Genomic DNA, 17,439 nt, shown 5'->3' with positions numbered 1-17,439 from the left:
TTCTTGAAGCCCTGGGTTACCTGTTTTGCCTGAATATTCAAGACGCACTGGCTACTCAGCCAACCGGAACACGAAAGAAGACTCCGTGTCTTTCAGTTCAGTTCCATTATCTGACACTTGCAATAACCAGTAAAAATTCCACTTTAGAGAAGTGTTCTAGAAGGGCCTACACCGAATTGTAACTCAAACCTAGAAGGCAGTGAGAACCATGCCAAGTGTCTAAAACCTAGCTGCTGATGTAAATAGAGTAAAACCTTGGATTGCGACTAACCTGTTCTGTGAACGTTCTGCAAGACGAGCAAACATTTCTAACAAACTTTAGCTTGATAAATCAGTGTCTCGCAATAGGAGTAGAACCTACTCCTAGTAGTGATGCCGAATGTCACGTGATCCCAACTGAGCCAATGTTTCTTCTCTCTCTCTCTCTCTCACTGCTGGATTGTGAGTGATCATCCATGCAGTGTCACATTTCTGCGAAATCCTCCAAAGGAGGCAAAAGCAAGTGTCGCTGGATAGGTTCCTTGTGAAAGTTGCCCAAAAAGAAAAAAATCCCATTGAGCCAATAGACAGCAGTGATCCCACTGCTGATAAAGTCGTCCTACACTATAACCCTCCGTTCTCTTGTCTCCCTCACACCAGCCACAAGGGTTTTCAAAGGCAAGTGCAGGTTAGTTTGTTTACTTTTCTTGACATTTTGTATTTTCTTTATTATTTTGTATTGTACTACAGTATTGTGATCATTTTTATATGAATATTTTTGGGTTGTGGAACGGATCACCTGAGTTTCCATTATTTCCTATGGGAAATTCGCTTTGATGTACAAGTGCTTTGGATTACAAGCATGTTTCTGGAAGAAATTATGCTCACAAACCAAGGTTCTACTGTAGTCAAAAGCCCAAAAGTCCTAATGATGCGCGTGAGAGGGGAAGACCGTGGAACGCCGAGGGCCGTTACCTTGCAAGAGCAGATACCGGTTTCCTCTGCACAGCTGCAAAGACTCTGTTCCTCATCACAGGTGTCTGCCGAGGTCCCTCTTGGGTCACAGTCACAGGGCACGCAGTCTGGAAAGTCTCTGTACCCCAGGGAGCACTGGTGGCAGCTCGGTCCACCGAACGCTGGCTTACATCGGCAACGGCCAGTGAGCACATCGCACCGATGACTGGCTGACCCGACAGCACTGCAATTGCAGGCCTGGAAAAACAAACTAACTAAATAAAAAGGTACCTTTTACATTTTCATAATGTACCCATGTGGGGATTACAGAAGAACACTGAGTGTGGGGAAGTGGTCTGGATGAGTGGGCCTCTCCCAATATGGCTCCATGGATTCACTTTGCCAAGAGCCAACGGGAGGCGGTGACTGCCATGCTGGACGGCTGTGCCCCGTTCAGCACATGCGCACTGGGCCCAACCTGTGACCTGAAAGTCAACATCATCTTACAGGTCAAAGTCAAGTCTGTTTTCAAAACACAACCTCTATCTAAGCTTCACTGAGGAAAGCTACATAGAAAACAGAGCCAAGGAAGACTGGATACAACCCTCCAACAAAGTGACTTAGGTCCTTCTCCTGGAAGATAGTGTACGTGCAGAATACATTTAAAGGGCACCAAAATAAAGTTTTCCAGCCATCAATTCCACAGCCGGTTCTCGAAGAAAATTTAGAATGATGTACTTTAAAGGTGCTGCTTCAGGTGATGCCTGAACCTGTACTGAGTTTTATTTATTTTTTTAACTTTTTTTTTTAACATTTATTTATTTTTGAGACAGACAGAGACAGAGCATGAACGGGGGGAGGGTCAGAGAGAGAGAGGGAGACACAGAATCTGAAACAGGCTCCAGGCTCTGAGCGGTCAGCACAGAGCCTGACGCGGGGCTCGAACTCACGAACCGCGAGATCATGACCTGAGCCAAAGTCGGACGCCCAACCGACTGAGCCACCCAGGCGCCCCACCTGTACTGAGTTTTAAATGCAAACCACAGAGCTGTTCACCGGGTTGAGGTCAAGCAAATGGATGACAGAGAAGGAATGTAATTTGCTCCAGCAAAGCGCTTCTCGGTTAAGAAAATGTCGATGGCAGCGCACACCTGGCATCCGAGCTCTGGGTCGCGGCCCCAGTATCCGTCCTCACATTCGTCACAGGATGCGCCCCGAGTATGAGGAGGGCAGATGCACTGCCCCGATTCCGGGTGACAAGTGTGCTGCGTGTGGGCGCAGTCACAGGCTGCAACGAAGACAGACAGTGTTGTAACACATCAGGACCACCACACGACAGAAGGCGTCCGAGTTGATGCCACAGGTCATCTCCCTTTTATTAATTATCCAAACCATTCTAGACCATTCTTCTAGTTCCTAACGGAGACCTCGTGGTTCCCAAGACCCGTCCGTGTCTCCCGAGAGGTGGCTGTTCCTCCTTGTCAGGAGCTGCTGCTGGAAACGGGGTAACCGGGACAGAGAAACAGAAGTAGGCGGGAAGATACAGCCAATACCCACAGGGCATTTATTGTGTTCCAAATGCCTATGCTCAACATTTAAAATAACTCCTGGGTGGAGATTACAATCAGCTTCTCTATTTTACAGATGAAGAAACGAAAGCTAATCGAAGTTCACATCATTAGTAAAGCCTGACCAGAGATTCCGGGCAGATGAAAAACAGGGGCCAGGAAACAGAAAAAAGGTATGAAATCCTACACACTCAAAAGAGAAAAAGTGAAGGAACTTAACACAATTAGAAGTCAAAGGAGAGCGCCAAGAAAAGTCGGGAAATTACTATAAAGTCTCAGATAATGAATTCCAGAGCTTACGTGTACAGCCGCCGTCCTGGAACGCATAGAAGCCACGCGCACACCTGTCGCACTTTTCCCCAGCCACACCTGGCACACAGTGACATCGGCCTTCCTCCGTGCAGTCATCCGACAGGGAGCCTGGCGTGCTGCAGTTACAGGGCAAGCACCCAAGCCCTGTGTCCAGCCCATAATAGCCATGCTGTTTCACAGGAGGGACAGAATTGGGGAAGCCACAGATACATTTTAGTTAGCCACTAATACTCACGAGAATGTTTCCCAAGTCAAACACAGGATGTTTCACAGAATCATAAAGTGCTCACGACGTCATTCCACCCCCTTACAGACTGAACACTTGGTCCGTAGGCAAGGACCCACAGCATTCACCAGCCGTGTTTTGGGCATGAGCTCTTTCCGGCAGTCATGAAGTCCATTTCACTGGGAACCAACGTTCAGGTATCGATTACAGACCTCGCTGACACATACTTTAATTGTACGCAATGACCAGCAGGTCTCTTACCGAGCACCGGTCACACTGCTGTCCAGTCACATGCGGTTTGCAGTCACAGACTCCAGTCTCCAGATGGCAGACACCAGAAAGGGAGCCTTTTCCATGGCATTCACAGGCTAACACACACAAGAGACACATTTGTGCCCATTTCTGGATATAGCTGTAATAAGACCCCTTAATCCCCAAAGGCAAAATTTTAAACATTCATGTTTCAAATCCTAAAACTACAATAAATCACTTCCAAATGACTTTTAAAATTTAGTATTTTTCTGAAAAGTAGGCCAAATGGGGTTGGTGGAAGGAACCATCGCACAGAAAAACCACTGAAGCTATGACGATAGCAAGTAGCAAACGATCTTAACCAATTTCATGAATTCCTTGAATCTGTAAAAAGGAGCCACTGATGTTTATTAACAAATCTTCATAAGAAACATACGACGGAGATTTCAAAATCAACTGAGTCGCCTGCTCTCATTCCAATCATGTAGATATTTAATATTTTAAAGCTCCGTTATAACAATCGAAATAGCTAATATTACATTTCATAGTTTAATGTGACATATTTCCCTGTTCTAAGTCACAAGTTATTTGTAGCTCTGAAGCTCTTAGCTTCAGGCCAAACACTTCAATTTTATCTATAGGTATAGCTATTGATGTTTTATCTATGGTTATAATATTGATGTTTCAAGCTAGCAAGTCCCTCACCTTTTCAGAGTGATGCAATTTAATGGCTCCAAGAAATGTTTAATTGGTATTTATAAACTGGCCGTCAATATGCATGTCCTTGAAAATATTTAATATGTTCACTGACAAAATACCCCAGAAATGCACACGGCTTATGAACGCTTGCACTCAGGGAATGCGCACTGTCATATGGTGTAATGAGGTAAGAAGAGAAAAACTTCGCAGGTTATCTCACTTGTGCCACTGCGTGTGGCACAGCAGTGGCAGACAACAGGACACTGCAAGGCTGAGGCTCAGAGGAAAGGCAGCGTAACTGACTGCGGCCAAGGCACTGAGGTGGTGGTTCCCCAGCGGAAGTGGATCCATGATGCCCCCTACAGGAGGCTGGGGAAGTGCTAGGGGCCCCACTCGCCGCTGCCCATTCCCTTGGCTCAGCTGTGAACACTCGACTCACTCTTTGTATTACATGTGCCTTCTGGGGCCTTGGACCCTGGAGACACCGCCCTTCCCAGGGCTAGTCAATGTCCAGAAAGAATAAATAGCTTGCCAGCCAGAACGCCTTTCGCGTGCAAACGAACCAATCCGGAGCCCACACCCACAAAGGCCTTCTTATTGGGCCTTCCCTTCATTTGGGCTTCACCTCCACCGTCCCCAGGACCTTTCACCCCAGGGCCATGCCTCAGACAACTAGGGATGGCTCCCATGCCCCAGAGCCTGCTGAAATTGTTTAAAGTAGCCAATCCTAAGCCCGTTTACTCTGCCTTGCCCTTTCCTTCCTGAGGAAACCACAACAAAGGCTCTAAAAACCACATTTCCCCTCCTGACCTACATGGGTGCTTCCTGAGTGCCCTCCCCACAATGCCTTGGTGTGTCCCCTCCTCCTGGCATCTGCTGGCCTTGCCATACCTAAATAACAATACACCGTGTGTGTGTGTATGTGTGTATGTGTGTGTGTACGTGTGTGTGTATATATATATACATATATATATACAGCTTATTTATTTTGAAAGAGAGAGAGCACAAGTGGAGTAGGGGCAGAGAGAGAGAGAGGGAGAGAGAATTCCAAGTAGGCTCCACACCCTGTCACTGCAGAGCCCAACATAGGACTCGAACTCACAAACTGTGGGATCATGACCTGAGCCAAGATCAAGAGTCAGATGCTTAACCAACTGAGCCACCCAGGCGCCCCATAAAACCTGTATTTTAAAACACTCCTCCGCATCTATTTTCAATTGTCGCCCATAGAAAACATCACACACCCATTTACTCACATGCACACACCCATGTGCGTGCGCACACACACCACACGCACGTAAGTCCATCTGAGGTTCCGTCTCCTGATCCCACTAATTGTCCCCCTGTCTCCCTCCAACTCAATTTTCGCCTGCCTCTTGCCTCCTGGCTGCTAAAACTGCTTCCTCCTAACATCTCCCAGGACCTCCCTGGGCAAATTCAATGAGCACACTATGGGTCTTCATCTGGCTGTATCTTCCCGTGACATAGACTCATCACCCACTCCCGCTCACCAAGGTTAGGGACACCCTTCGGTTTCCTTCTCGTATCTTGTGTCTCTCCCTCTGGTGCCTGCCCCTCTGTGTCTCAGGGAAAGCCTCCCCTTCCTCTGGGGAAAGGTCAAAGTTCACCGTATGACCACCACCAAATATTGGCGATAATAAATTGTATTTCCTGTCCTGTCAGTTTGCGCCCGTATCACATTACAGTAGCTCTCATTCGACCTGCGTAGCAAACTGAGGAGAGACACGTTATAATTGTCTCTGTTGTCCAGTGTGGAATCTGAAACTTAGAGACATTGTGTAATTTGCCACAAGTCACACAGCTGTTAGTAGTTGTCCTGCTATGGCAACAATTCTAATAGGAATTATTACCAAAAAGTTTTTTTTACTGTAAATAATACTAATTTAAAATAGTTGCCATTAGGGGGCGCCTGGGTGGCTCAGTCGGTTACACTTCCGACTCTTGACTTCAGCTCAGGTCATGTTCTCACAGTTTGTGGGTTCGAGCCCCACATCGGGCTCTGTGCTGATGGTGCGGAGCCTGCTTGGGATTCTCTCTCTCTCCCTCTCCCTCCCCCTCTGCCTTCCCCTGCTCATGTGTGCACGCTCTCTCTCTCTCTCAAAATAAATACACTTTAAAGAAAATAAAATACAAAAAAATAAAATAAAATATGTGCCAATAACCGACTGCTAGGTGCTTTACATATAATTCTCATAAGAACCTCATGATATCAAAATTGTGCCCGCCTAACATATTTCATATAAGGTGCCTTGAACAGTAGAGCTTGGTGGGGTTCCAGTGCCCCCGGGCTGTCCTGCAAAACCATTCCAGAAGCACCAATTCTGCTACCACACCAAAGCTGATGCGTCTCGGAGCTCCATTTCCTCCCTGATTCCTGCACACCTGAATATCCAAATGCCTTCCCAACAACCCCCTAGGAATTCCCATGTCAGTAATACTGAATACTGGGATTCTCATTGGGGTTAACCTAATAAAACAGTAGTATATTAGCAGGTGGGGCCTCTGGGAAGTCCATGAGAGGGATTCTATCATAGCCTGGAAAGATTTCTTTTTTATTATTATTCTTGTTTATTATTTTAGAGAGAGAGAGAGTGAATATGCGAGCAGGGGAGAGGGGTGGGGGAGGGAGAGACAGAGAGAGAGAGAGAAGCAGTTTCCATGCCCAGTGTGGAGCCCAGTGTGGGGCTTGATCTCACAACCCTGGGATCATGACCTGAGCCAAGATCAAGAGTCAGACGCTCAACCAACTGAGCCACCCAGGCGCCCCTGGCCTGGAAGGATTTCTAGTGAAATATCCAGAAATAGTAAGAATTCATCTCCTCAAAGCTGGGGAACAGGAAAGAGGAAATGAAGCAAGAATAAAACTTACAAATGCTTGGAAACTAGAAAGAACCGGGACAGTGTCCCTCTATAACCAGTCCAGCCGCCTGGGCCACCATCCTGCCCGTCCTAACCCCTCCCTGCCTCCCAACCTCCAGTGGCCACGGAGCTTCTTCACTTTTACCCCATGCCAAAAGCTCTGCTGGAAACCCTCATTAATTCTGCCAGCAAGTTTCTTTTCTGGCCTTGTCTGTCTTCTTGTCAACTCCAACCTCCACAGCGGTTCCAGAGTGACTGTTCAACACAGATCCGTTCAGGTGAGCTGGAGTCCGGGACAGACGGTGCTGTGCTGTCCACACTAGATGCAGTCTGCTTTCCGCCCGTAAGTCGAGGCTCCTGCCCTGGCCCAACCTGCCTTTCACTTTCTAGCACACTCTTTCTGGACTCTGCTCCTCCGGCCTGGACGACACTTTCCCACCACTTGCCAGCCCACCTGGTCATCTCCTACTCATCCTCCTAGACTCACATCAAGTGGCATTTCCTCCAGACGCAGCCGTGGATGGCCCTGGGCCCTTACGGACCTTTGTGCGCACCCCAGGGATGGTCATTTATCACCCTAGAGACTTGTCTGTCATATCTGCCTGGCGCTACGTGCACGTGTCTCCTGAGCCCTGGGATGTGGCCGATGCAACTGACCAGCAAGATCTCTAATTTCCCTTAAATTAAGACCTGGGCCAACAGCTCGGACCCAGACCCAGATCCTATATGTTCTGACCCCCCTCCCCACTTCTGTTCATCACCAAGACCTATTATCTATGCAAAATACTGAAGCAGTTTTGTCAATGCAGATGCAAATATAAAGGAAAATGATTCTTTTTTTTTGGTCACAATGAAAAACTTTGAAATATGTTTGAACAACTCGGGTATGTAAATTCCCTTTTGCAGCTATGAATTTTATGTTATCTAAATTACAGATCAAGTGTTTCTTAGGAAAAGTTAGCATCCTAATTGAAATAGGCTATAAAATATGCACTGAATTTTGAAGGCTCAGTCTTAAAAAGGAAAGAAAATATCTCATTAATACCTTAAAAATTTGATTACATGACAAAGTGATATTACTTTTACGTATTGGGTAAAATAAGATGTATTATTAAAATACATTTCATCTATTTATGTGGTGACAAGAAAAGAACTTCTAAATGTTTATTTATTGGTTTTTGAGAGAGAGAGAGCACACACAAGTGGGGGAAGGGCAGAAACAGAGACACAGAATGTGAAGCAGGCTCCAGGCTCTGAGCTGTCGGCACAGAGCTTGACGCGGGGCTCGAACCCATGAACCATGATACCATGACCTGAGCTGAAGTCGGATGCTCAACCAACTCAATGCTCAAGCCACCCAGGCACCCCGGTGACTAGACACTTTAAAATTACTTGTGCGGTTTACATTTCTACTGGATGGCATTAATTATGGAAAAGTAATAAAAAGTATCATTTTTATTATTAGCATTCATAACAGCTACCATTTATTCCATGTCCAGAACTTTGTTATCTCACTGACGTCTCACATATATGTGTATATACACATATATATGCCTATGTCTATTTTATGTGTAAGGAAATAGTGGTTCAGAGAGGTTAGTAAATTTGTCTAATGTCACCCAGCTGGTTGTGACCAACCCTGAGCTCTAACCCGCATTAGACTCCAAAGCCTGAGACCCACATCTGTGCTTCACCTCCACACCATTACATGTAGCTCCTTAATAGACCTGGGTCGGGGCGCCTGGGTGGCTCAGTTGGTTAAGCATCCGACTTCAGCTCAGGTCATGATCTCACGGTTCGTGATTTCAAGCCCCGCTTCGGGCTCTGTGCTGACAGCTCGGAGCCTGGAGCCTGTTTCAGATTCTGTGTCTCCCTCTCTCTCTCTGACCCTCCCCCGTTCATGCTCTGTCTCTCTCTGTCTCAAAAATAAATAAATGTTAAAAAAAAAATAGACCCGGGTCATAATTTTTCCAACTTCTACGACAATACTTAGTATAGTGACTGCTTAATAAATGATGAATGAACAAACAATGAATCATCGAGGTTTGCAGTAAAGATGAAAAGAAATGGCATGAGTGTAGTGAAAGCATTCTGTAAACTTTGAAGCTTTTCACAAATACCAGTTATCGTAATTATCCTCCTATGATAACCAATCTAGGTGGCCTTGCTGATCAAGTCGACTGGCCCAAGGCTACAAAGCCTTACCTGCCTGGGAAAATATCTTTTCTGTATCGCTAGCACCCTCTTGTGTCCCCATGTTGTAATAGCATAGTAGGACTGGACATAGCAAATTATCAAAAAAATTTAAAATTGCCATTTTTTCTCTTTCACACCTTCAAGATCTGTGCCTAGAAATCTGAGGGCTGTATTAGCCCTGAGGCTACAAGTTGGTCATCTCAGGTATATGAAATTCTGCTTTCCTCAATGAATGATTCTAAGTGATCTGTAATGTCGGGAAGGAAGCACAGCCCTGCAGAGCAACGTGAGAGTCGGTAGTCCGGGCACAGACCTCTGAGACTCCAGGGTTGGAGTCTTCCCATTTCCCACCCTGTATCTGGAAATCCCGTCCGACTCAAGAGACCCCTGAGCCTGTCCTCACAAACACTGCAGGCTTTGACACCACTCTGCATTCGCCACGGTCACTGGGAGCACTTGACCACTTAAGCACTGTCAAGTCCCACTTTCTCCCCCAGTGGAAGGTCACTTATTTGCTAGACCATCTGACTTCGTTTATAGGAGCTGATCGAGCTAAGGCAGGGCAAGCAGGGAAGACATAGATCTTGGGTCTACACTGGCATTAACACAAGCACCAGTTGAGATAAAGTTACCCCATAGGCTGAGCCCTTTGTGACACATGTAAGTAGATGGATGGAGACTTCACATGGCGATTAGTAATGGCTCTGACTTCGCAGCCCACACACTCACCGCGGCAATTTTTAGCCTTCACGGCATCCCCATAGAAGCCGTCCGCACACCTCTCACAGTGGGCACCAGCCGTGTTCCCAATGCATTTCAGGCACTCTCCGGTGACGGAGTCACAGTGACCGGCCTCTAAGGGATCCACATTGCCGCTGCAGTCGCAGGGAACACAGGATTCCCCGGGCACTGTTGGGTTTCCATAGTAACCGTCTGCGCATCTGCAAAAAGGTTGAAGGAGGGATCCAACTGAATGCAAATGCTCTAGACATTACCCCACCATCCAGGGATTCTCTGAATGGTTAATAAGTCAGAACTCTTTTTACATAAGATTTATTGTGGAGTGCAACACTGAGTTCGGGCGTTCAGATCTCCTCACTCGTTGTGAAGGCAGAGAGTGCATCCAAAATGAGCCATACATCCAAGCGGATGTGCACTCAGCCCTAGGCCAACTGTACCTGGATGCCACGGCCACGGGTATGGTGTGGCTCTCCTGGGGACTTTAGCCATAGCCGGGCGCTGATACTTACACGTGGGAAAAGACAGCGTTGGCTTTCAGGCGCCAGAGGATGGCTATTAAATCAAACTACCCCTCACCTCTGAAACTATCCAGAGTAAAGGGAGATTTCAATGTGTGAACAGTAAACACTGGCTCCTCGCTGTGTCTATTGTCACTGACGAGAACCCATCTTAGCTCAAGGAGGCCAAATGCCGTTCTTGAAAATTTCCCAGGGAGTTTTTCACACTAGTTTTTTAATCGGCATACTGGCTTTTCTCTATAATTATGTGAAATAATAATCACACCCCAAAGCTCTAAAATCATACTTAGCTACACATTTAAAAGTAAACACATATAACTGATATTGAAGTAACAAAAAAAGTCTGATGCAACTTTTTGAAATCAATTGAGTGATGCAGACAGAGTACCTCTCGCACCAAGCTCCCGAGTATCCCAGTGCACACTGGTCACAGACCACTTCGTCCCCATCTTCTAGGTGGCAGGTGGGGCTGAAACTGTCAAAACACTCCAGATTAACACAATTTTCCAATGGGTGGGGTAGAATTTCTAAACATTTAAAGTGTTCATCTTTTAGGGGCGCCTGGGTGGCTCAGACGGTTAAGCATCTGACTCTTGCTCTCGGGTCAGGTCATGATCTCATGGTTCATGAGTTCGAGCCCTTCATCGGGCTCTGTGTTGGCAGTGTGGAGCCCACTTGGGATTCTCTCTCTCTCTCTCTCTCTCTCTCTCTCTCTCTGCGCCTCCTCTGCTTGCTCCCTCCCTCTCTCTCTCTCAAAATAAAATAAACATTAAAAATTTTTCAAAAACAAAAATAAAAATAAAATGCTCATCTTTTACCACTCCTTACAAACTTTCACTAGGTCTTTACTCCAGAACCCCGGTCCCCGACCATGCAGCCCATCTCACTGGGCAATGGCTGCTCACTGTTCCCTGTTCCTGCTTGTCCCTCAGCCCAGAGGGCACTTCTTCCCCTCTCTGGCTGGGTTCATCTTATCCCCCCATCCCCAACTCAGCAGCCACCTCCTCCAGGACGCCTTCTCTGATGCTCCTCCTGGCCAAGCCAAGTTCCCCTCTCTGGGTTCCCTGTCACTGGTCTGCTTGCCTCGGAGCCCTCTCCACACTGGCCAAGAGCGAGCTCGAGCTTGTACATGACGGCCCATCAACATTCTCCAAAGGACCCCCACGGCTGACAAAGGTCCCTTCAACCTCTGTTCCTGGGTTTTGGGGGGACCTGTGAAGGGAGCCATGGGGGCAGCTGAGAGTCTCCCACGATTTCATCCGAGTAGCCCTGCCTGTATCTGTTTTGCACGGTGGAGTTTCAAATAAAAATCCCCATGGGGGAATTCCTTGGGTCATGAAGGAAGAAGGGTCCTGAAGGGAAAACCAGCAAGAGAGAAGCAGGTTTTCAAACCACTGGCCTGCGAATGAGGCCGTGTGCACCACTGGCCCCTTCCACCTCCCCTCGCTTTGTGCGGCAGAACCAACTGTGATTTCATAGATGGGATCCGCTCCTTTGTGCTACCACGCCTTGGCATACCACGCCTTGGCAGTTCCTCCTGCCCAGAAGGCCCTTCTCTGCGGCCTTCAAATTCCTTCTCATCCTCAAGCCTCAGATCAAAGGCTTTCTCTGAGTCATTCCTGGCAGATTCACACTCTCTGGACAGTGGACATAACCTCCACCGAGTCATGACCACACTGCGGGTTCCATGGGACCAGCAGCCGTGGATGAACATGTTGAACCAACCATGATGCTCAGTAGGCACTTGATAAATATCGGTTGAATCATTATGTGAGTTCAGCCCATTTTCAACGAGCCTCATATTTACCTATTTTGGTCATTATATCAAAAACTCCTTAAGGCCAGGAACAAAGTTTTATTTATTTCTGTGTACCTTATATGTCCCAGACCACTGGTAGGTACATACCCTATACATTAAAAGAATTAACGAGCAACGTTAGACCCAGAGGAGCAAACCTGTGCATCTTTCCTTGCCATCACATAACTTTTCTTATTTAAATTAATGCACCAAACTTGTTCTTTTTTTTTTTTTTTAAAGAGAATCCAGGGGCACCTGGGTGGCTCAGTTGGTTAAACATCCAACTTCAGCTCAGGTCATGATCTCACAGTTCGTGAGTTCGAGCCCCGCGTCGGGCTCTGTGCTGACAGCTCAGAGCCTGGAGCCTGCTTCAGATTCTGTGTCTCCCTCTCTCTCTGCCCCTCCTCACTCATGCTCTGTCTCTCTGTCTTAAAAATAAATAAAACACTAAAAAAAAATAAATAAATAAAATAAAATAAAATAAAATAGAATCCATTCCTCCACCTTTAATCCTACTTAATTACCTCCGGGTTATCACACTCTCATCACACACAAAGTCTGGCTCTGAAGAAATCAACGCACATCTGAATAGACATTGTGGCCGCCCCGGGTGGAGCCCACCGGTAGAGTTGCCGGGCTTACTTGTTGGAGGCTGTGGAGAGGGGGCAGGCACACTGCTGGCAGTCCCTAGGAGTCCCTCGGGAAGGCAGCCCGTAGAAGCCGGGCGCGCACTGCTCACAGTGGTCCCCGGTGGTGTTGTGCTTGCACGCCTAGAACACGTGAATGAGGAGAAGACTCAGTTCAGGTCTCCTTAAAGGACTCTCTGATTCATCTACAAACAACTTGAAGTCAGAGTGGGAGGGGAAAAAAAAAAAAAAGATCAAATGCTCAAACAAGTCACCAAACCCTGTCATATGAGGAGGGGTTGCCTGTTTCCAGATAAATGAATTAAAAAATGTAATTTGCACAATCTGTATAAATGAGAAGATTTCACTTCAGCCCCTGTTGGAGGAACTGCTACCAGACTTGCCCGTCTGTGGGAAAGAACTAGAAAACTGGAGCAAAACATATCGAACAACTTCTTTCAGACATTGGACCACAGAGGGGTGGGGAAATACCTGAGACAAGGGAGGTGATGGGATGAACCCATGACCACATGTCTTTCTGCCCGGAGACACTTGCCAAGTTGGCAGGGAGTTGTGGGGGGCGGGGTGGGCAAGAAGGTGGTTTTGCTGAGTTGAGGAGACGGAGGTCAGAGTATGGGGAGGCTGGAACTGCAAGAATTTGGGCAGAGAACCAGAACTTCACAGAATAAGAGCTCCAGAAATCCCCACGGGAGACCCCTTCAAATAGCTACTGAATACTAAACTTCTTGTGTGTAGAGCGCGTTTCCATGAGGTCAGCTGAAAAATTCAGAACTCACACAGAGCCCAGGGACACTAGAATTGTAACCGGCCAGTATGGAGAATCTTTGTTAAACACCCAGAGTGTCCAGCAGAGACCCCAGAAGAAAAACTCATTTGCAGAAGGGTTAAGCCTGCCCTAGAATAGAGGTTATTTTAGACCCACCCTAACCAAACTTAAAAACAAACCTGGAGACAATCAAGCTGACCTATGGTAATTTACTGCGTGCCAAAACAAACTCTGACATTCTTTAAAGGAAAGCGACAAAATCCAAAAACTTAACAATGCACAATGTTCATCATGCAATCAAAAACTACTGGGTAGGGGCGCCTGGTTGGCTCCGTTGGTTAAGCATCTGACTCTTGATTTCGGCTCAGCTCATGACCCCAGGGTTGTGTGTTCGAGCCCCGCCTCGGGCTCTGCACTGGGCGTGGAAGCTGCTTAGGATTCTCTATCTCCCTCTCTCTCCCTCTGCCCCCTTCCTCTGCTCTCTCTCTCTCTTTCTCTCTCTAAAAAAAACAAAAAACAAATAAACAAAAAAACCCTACTGGGTATGCTTCCACTAGTCAAATCTGGGAAAATCTGGAATCCGTGAGTCCAGAGAGATAATCAGTAGGTAAATAAGTAAACATAAGAAAGGGGTGTGGGGTTCTTGCTTAGAGTGGAGGCTGTGTGCCAACCAGTAAGCATGGGGGGAGTGCTGGAGTTGGAGAGCTACCCTTTTGCAAACATCGTGGTGGTGGGGCCAGAATCATCAGCGGCTGCTACATCTAAGGGGAAAATTTGATGATGATTATGTCCACTTGCAAAATAGGTATGATATGATTTTTTGCTCAAAGGGCCAGAACGGGGTTTTCTTTTTCTTTGGGAAAGCCATTATGGAGTTCTGCTAAAAAACCTACTAAGGGTCTGTTTTTTTCTTTTCATTTAAGATTCTTTTTTAATTTGAAAGAGAGAGAGAGTGAGAGTGTGAGCAGGGGAGAGGGGCAGAAGGGGGAGAGAGAGAGAGAGAGAGAGAGAGAGAGAAACTTAACGGGCTCCACGCTCAGTGCAGAGCCACACGCAGGGCTCAATCCCACAACCTTGGGATCATGACCTGAGCCGAAATCAAGAGTTGGACGCTCAACCGACTGAGCCACCCGGGGAACCACTACTGCCGGGCCCCAAGTATTTGTTTTAATGTTGTCTCAGTCACCATCCCTTTAAGTGACCAGCCCTGTTGGAGGAGCTGGTATGTTAAGGATGAGAATGTTCATCTCCTTGGGAAGGAAAAACATCTTCTCTTGATTGGAGAAGAAAAATAACCTCACAGTGGAAAAACCCGACTGTCACCACCTTATCCGGCTGTCCCAGGCTAACGTCCCCGGGAAGAAGACCAGACCGCATGTTCCTGACAGTGTGCACCGAGAGGGCATGTCACCTTCGCGTCTTCTTGCCTAAAATGCTTGACACTGGAGAGGAATGGGACATGAGTGGAAAACCTGACGAAATCGGAGTGAAGTCCGCAGTTCCGTGGATGGGATGCTGCCAGCGTGAATTTCTTAGTTTCAGTCACTGGACTCTGGTTATGCAAGACCATCAGGGGATGATGTGTGAAGGTTGCACAGGGTCTCTCTACACTGGTTTTGTAAGCCTTTCTGTACATCTAACATGGTTTCCAAAACTTTTTCAATGATAAAAATCATTATCATTTATTATATTTAGAACTTGAAGGCCAGTGGCTATCAGCATCTTCGCTTTAACGGGGGTATCTATTTTTATATTTTGTCAATATATATTAATAGAAGCCTGTGCAAACACCCTTTCAGCTCGCCTGTACCTTAAGTCATCGGTGCCACAACCACGGTCTGCCGACCACCCCTCGCTATTGGCAGAGGCCCTTGGAAGGCTGGCCTCGAGAACGCACGTGGAAAGGCAGAGGCATTTAAAAAAAGCAGCGACCTCATCAAGCTCTGGGAAACTGATCCTGAGGCACTGAGTGTGTGTGCAAATCATCATTTTATGCATTTCCTACAGACACTTGCATTCCCAGAACAAAGAAAGGAACAAAGAACAAAATGAAAGCTTTACTTACAGAATCAAGAGAAACCAGGCTCTAGAGAGAATAAGCAATCCAGGGCATCTCCCTGGGTCTGATAATTAATTTTCCCTAGCCCTAGGACTCAATCAATCTCTTTTGGAAGGAGTATGAAGGTTTCCCTGCGGTGAATCAGACTCAGCTGATTAACATATGTGTTCACTCCATCTACGTGCAGTAAATCCATTAGAACCCAGGAGTATGGCCTGGCTTCCGGGCAAAAGAACCGAAAAGAATTTCTGATTGAAGTTAAAAAACAAGTCTTGCCCTGTGTCTGCCCCAAAGTTCATTCTCAAGATTAACTGCATATTTGTCAAGCCATGTTTCAACTCATGTTGCATGAAAGAAGTATTTGTTTGAAGAGTTTATCCAAGCTAACAACTATGAAGCATTATATATTGTACAAATGAGTGTGATTATCAGAAATTTTATTATCCCTTTTATGATATGCTGTGTAATATGTTAAAAAATGCTAGCATTTTCATGTAAAACACCCGATCCTTTTTATTTAATTGGTGGATAATATTTTCTACCTGTATATAGCTTTATAATCTTACAAAGTAAATTCGTTGTTCTAATAAAAAACCCGCAAAGAAATTATATATCCCTTTTCCGTTTTCACCAAAGTAACATTTTTTTTTTTTTTTTCCAAAAAAGAGTGTGTGTGGCGGGGGGAAGCAGGAAACATTTTATGACATGAACTTAAGTCTGCAAATTTCCTTTGGAGTCTACAAGGGCAGGGATAATCTCCTGTGAAGGAAGCATTTTGTTCAAAACCACTTCTGCATAGCAGATGGCTTTGGGATGGGTGGGAGGGGGCACTCAAGGTTTTAGGAACAGACTCACAAAGCAAACGCCGTGGATATCGCATTCAGCTGCATGGCCATGGCATTCACAGGGTTGACAAATTCCTCCAAAGAGTATTCCATCCACACGATAATAGCCAGGGAGACAGGACTGCAAAAGAGGGGCGGGTAACACACACCGGTGAAGGCAACCTTGGACATTATCGAAACCATCATCTTTTTTCATTATTATTTAAAAATTTTTTTAAGTTTATTTATTTACTGAGGGGGAGAGAGAGAGAGAGAGAGAGACAGAAAGAGCGAGCATGAGTGGGGGAGCGGGAGAGAGAGAGGGAGACAGAGAATCCCAAGCAGGCTCCACACTGTCAGTGCAGAGCCCCACACAGGGCTCGAAATCAGGAAACCTCGAGGCTGTGACCTGAGCCAAAATCAAGAGTGGACGCTTAACCAACTGAGCCACCCAGGCGCCCCTCATCTTCTTTTCAATACGTTAGAAACATAAATGGCTCCATTTTCTAGAAGTAGAGAAACTTCTCTTTTTCCCCCTCAAACTTCTTTATCGAGGCATCATCTACGTGCCATAAAATGCTCCCATTTTAAAGGCACGGTTCAATGAATTTTTTAGTAAACTTCCCAAAGTGTGCAACCGTCACCATAAATCTAGCTCCTTATTTATTTTTTGTTATTATTTATTTATTTTTAATTTTTAAATTAAAAAAAATGTATATATAATTTATCGTCAGGTTAGCCAACATACAGTGTGCTCTTGGTTTTGGGGGTAGATTCCCGTGACTCATCGCTTACATATGACACCCAGTGCTCATCCCAACAAGTGCCCTCCTCAACGCCCACCACCCACTAACCCCTTATTTCTTTTTAAAGGTAGAAGCACGCACACCCAAACCTGGTGGCTATACAATGGGTCCGCGTGTACTTCAGTGGTATCCCACCGCAATATTATTAGAAATCATGTAACACTCAGCCACTTAACCAGTGTTTCGATCAAGAGGGCATTTTCCTCTCAACTTG

General features: G+C 46.2%; 1 protein-coding gene across 1 annotated transcript in view; it reads right to left on the bottom strand.

Moving 5' to 3' along the window:
* Positions 1–17,439, bottom strand: part of LAMA1 (laminin subunit alpha 1) — a 167,741-nt gene that overhangs the window by 70,324 nt on the left and 79,978 nt on the right. Inside the window, exons 16-23 of the mRNA XM_042962825.1 lie at positions 16,451–16,561; positions 12,766–12,893; positions 10,714–10,800; positions 9,796–10,007; positions 3,301–3,407; positions 2,802–2,982; positions 2,085–2,221; positions 955–1,191 (exon numbers count right to left, since the gene is read on the bottom strand). Coding sequence (XP_042818759.1) covers positions 955–1,191; positions 2,085–2,221; positions 2,802–2,982; positions 3,301–3,407; positions 9,796–10,007; positions 10,714–10,800; positions 12,766–12,893; positions 16,451–16,561 — 1,200 coding nt within the window. The remainder of the gene's footprint in view (positions 1–954; positions 1,192–2,084; positions 2,222–2,801; positions 2,983–3,300; positions 3,408–9,795; positions 10,008–10,713; positions 10,801–12,765; positions 12,894–16,450; positions 16,562–17,439) is intronic.

Source organism: Panthera tigris, chromosome D3 (genome assembly GCF_018350195.1).
Source record: "Panthera tigris isolate Pti1 chromosome D3, P.tigris_Pti1_mat1.1, whole genome shotgun sequence".
NCBI lineage: Eukaryota > Metazoa > Chordata > Mammalia > Carnivora > Felidae > Panthera > Panthera tigris.
The sequence above is the reverse complement of the archived record's forward strand: the minus strand, read 5'-3'. Positions and strand labels throughout refer to the sequence as shown.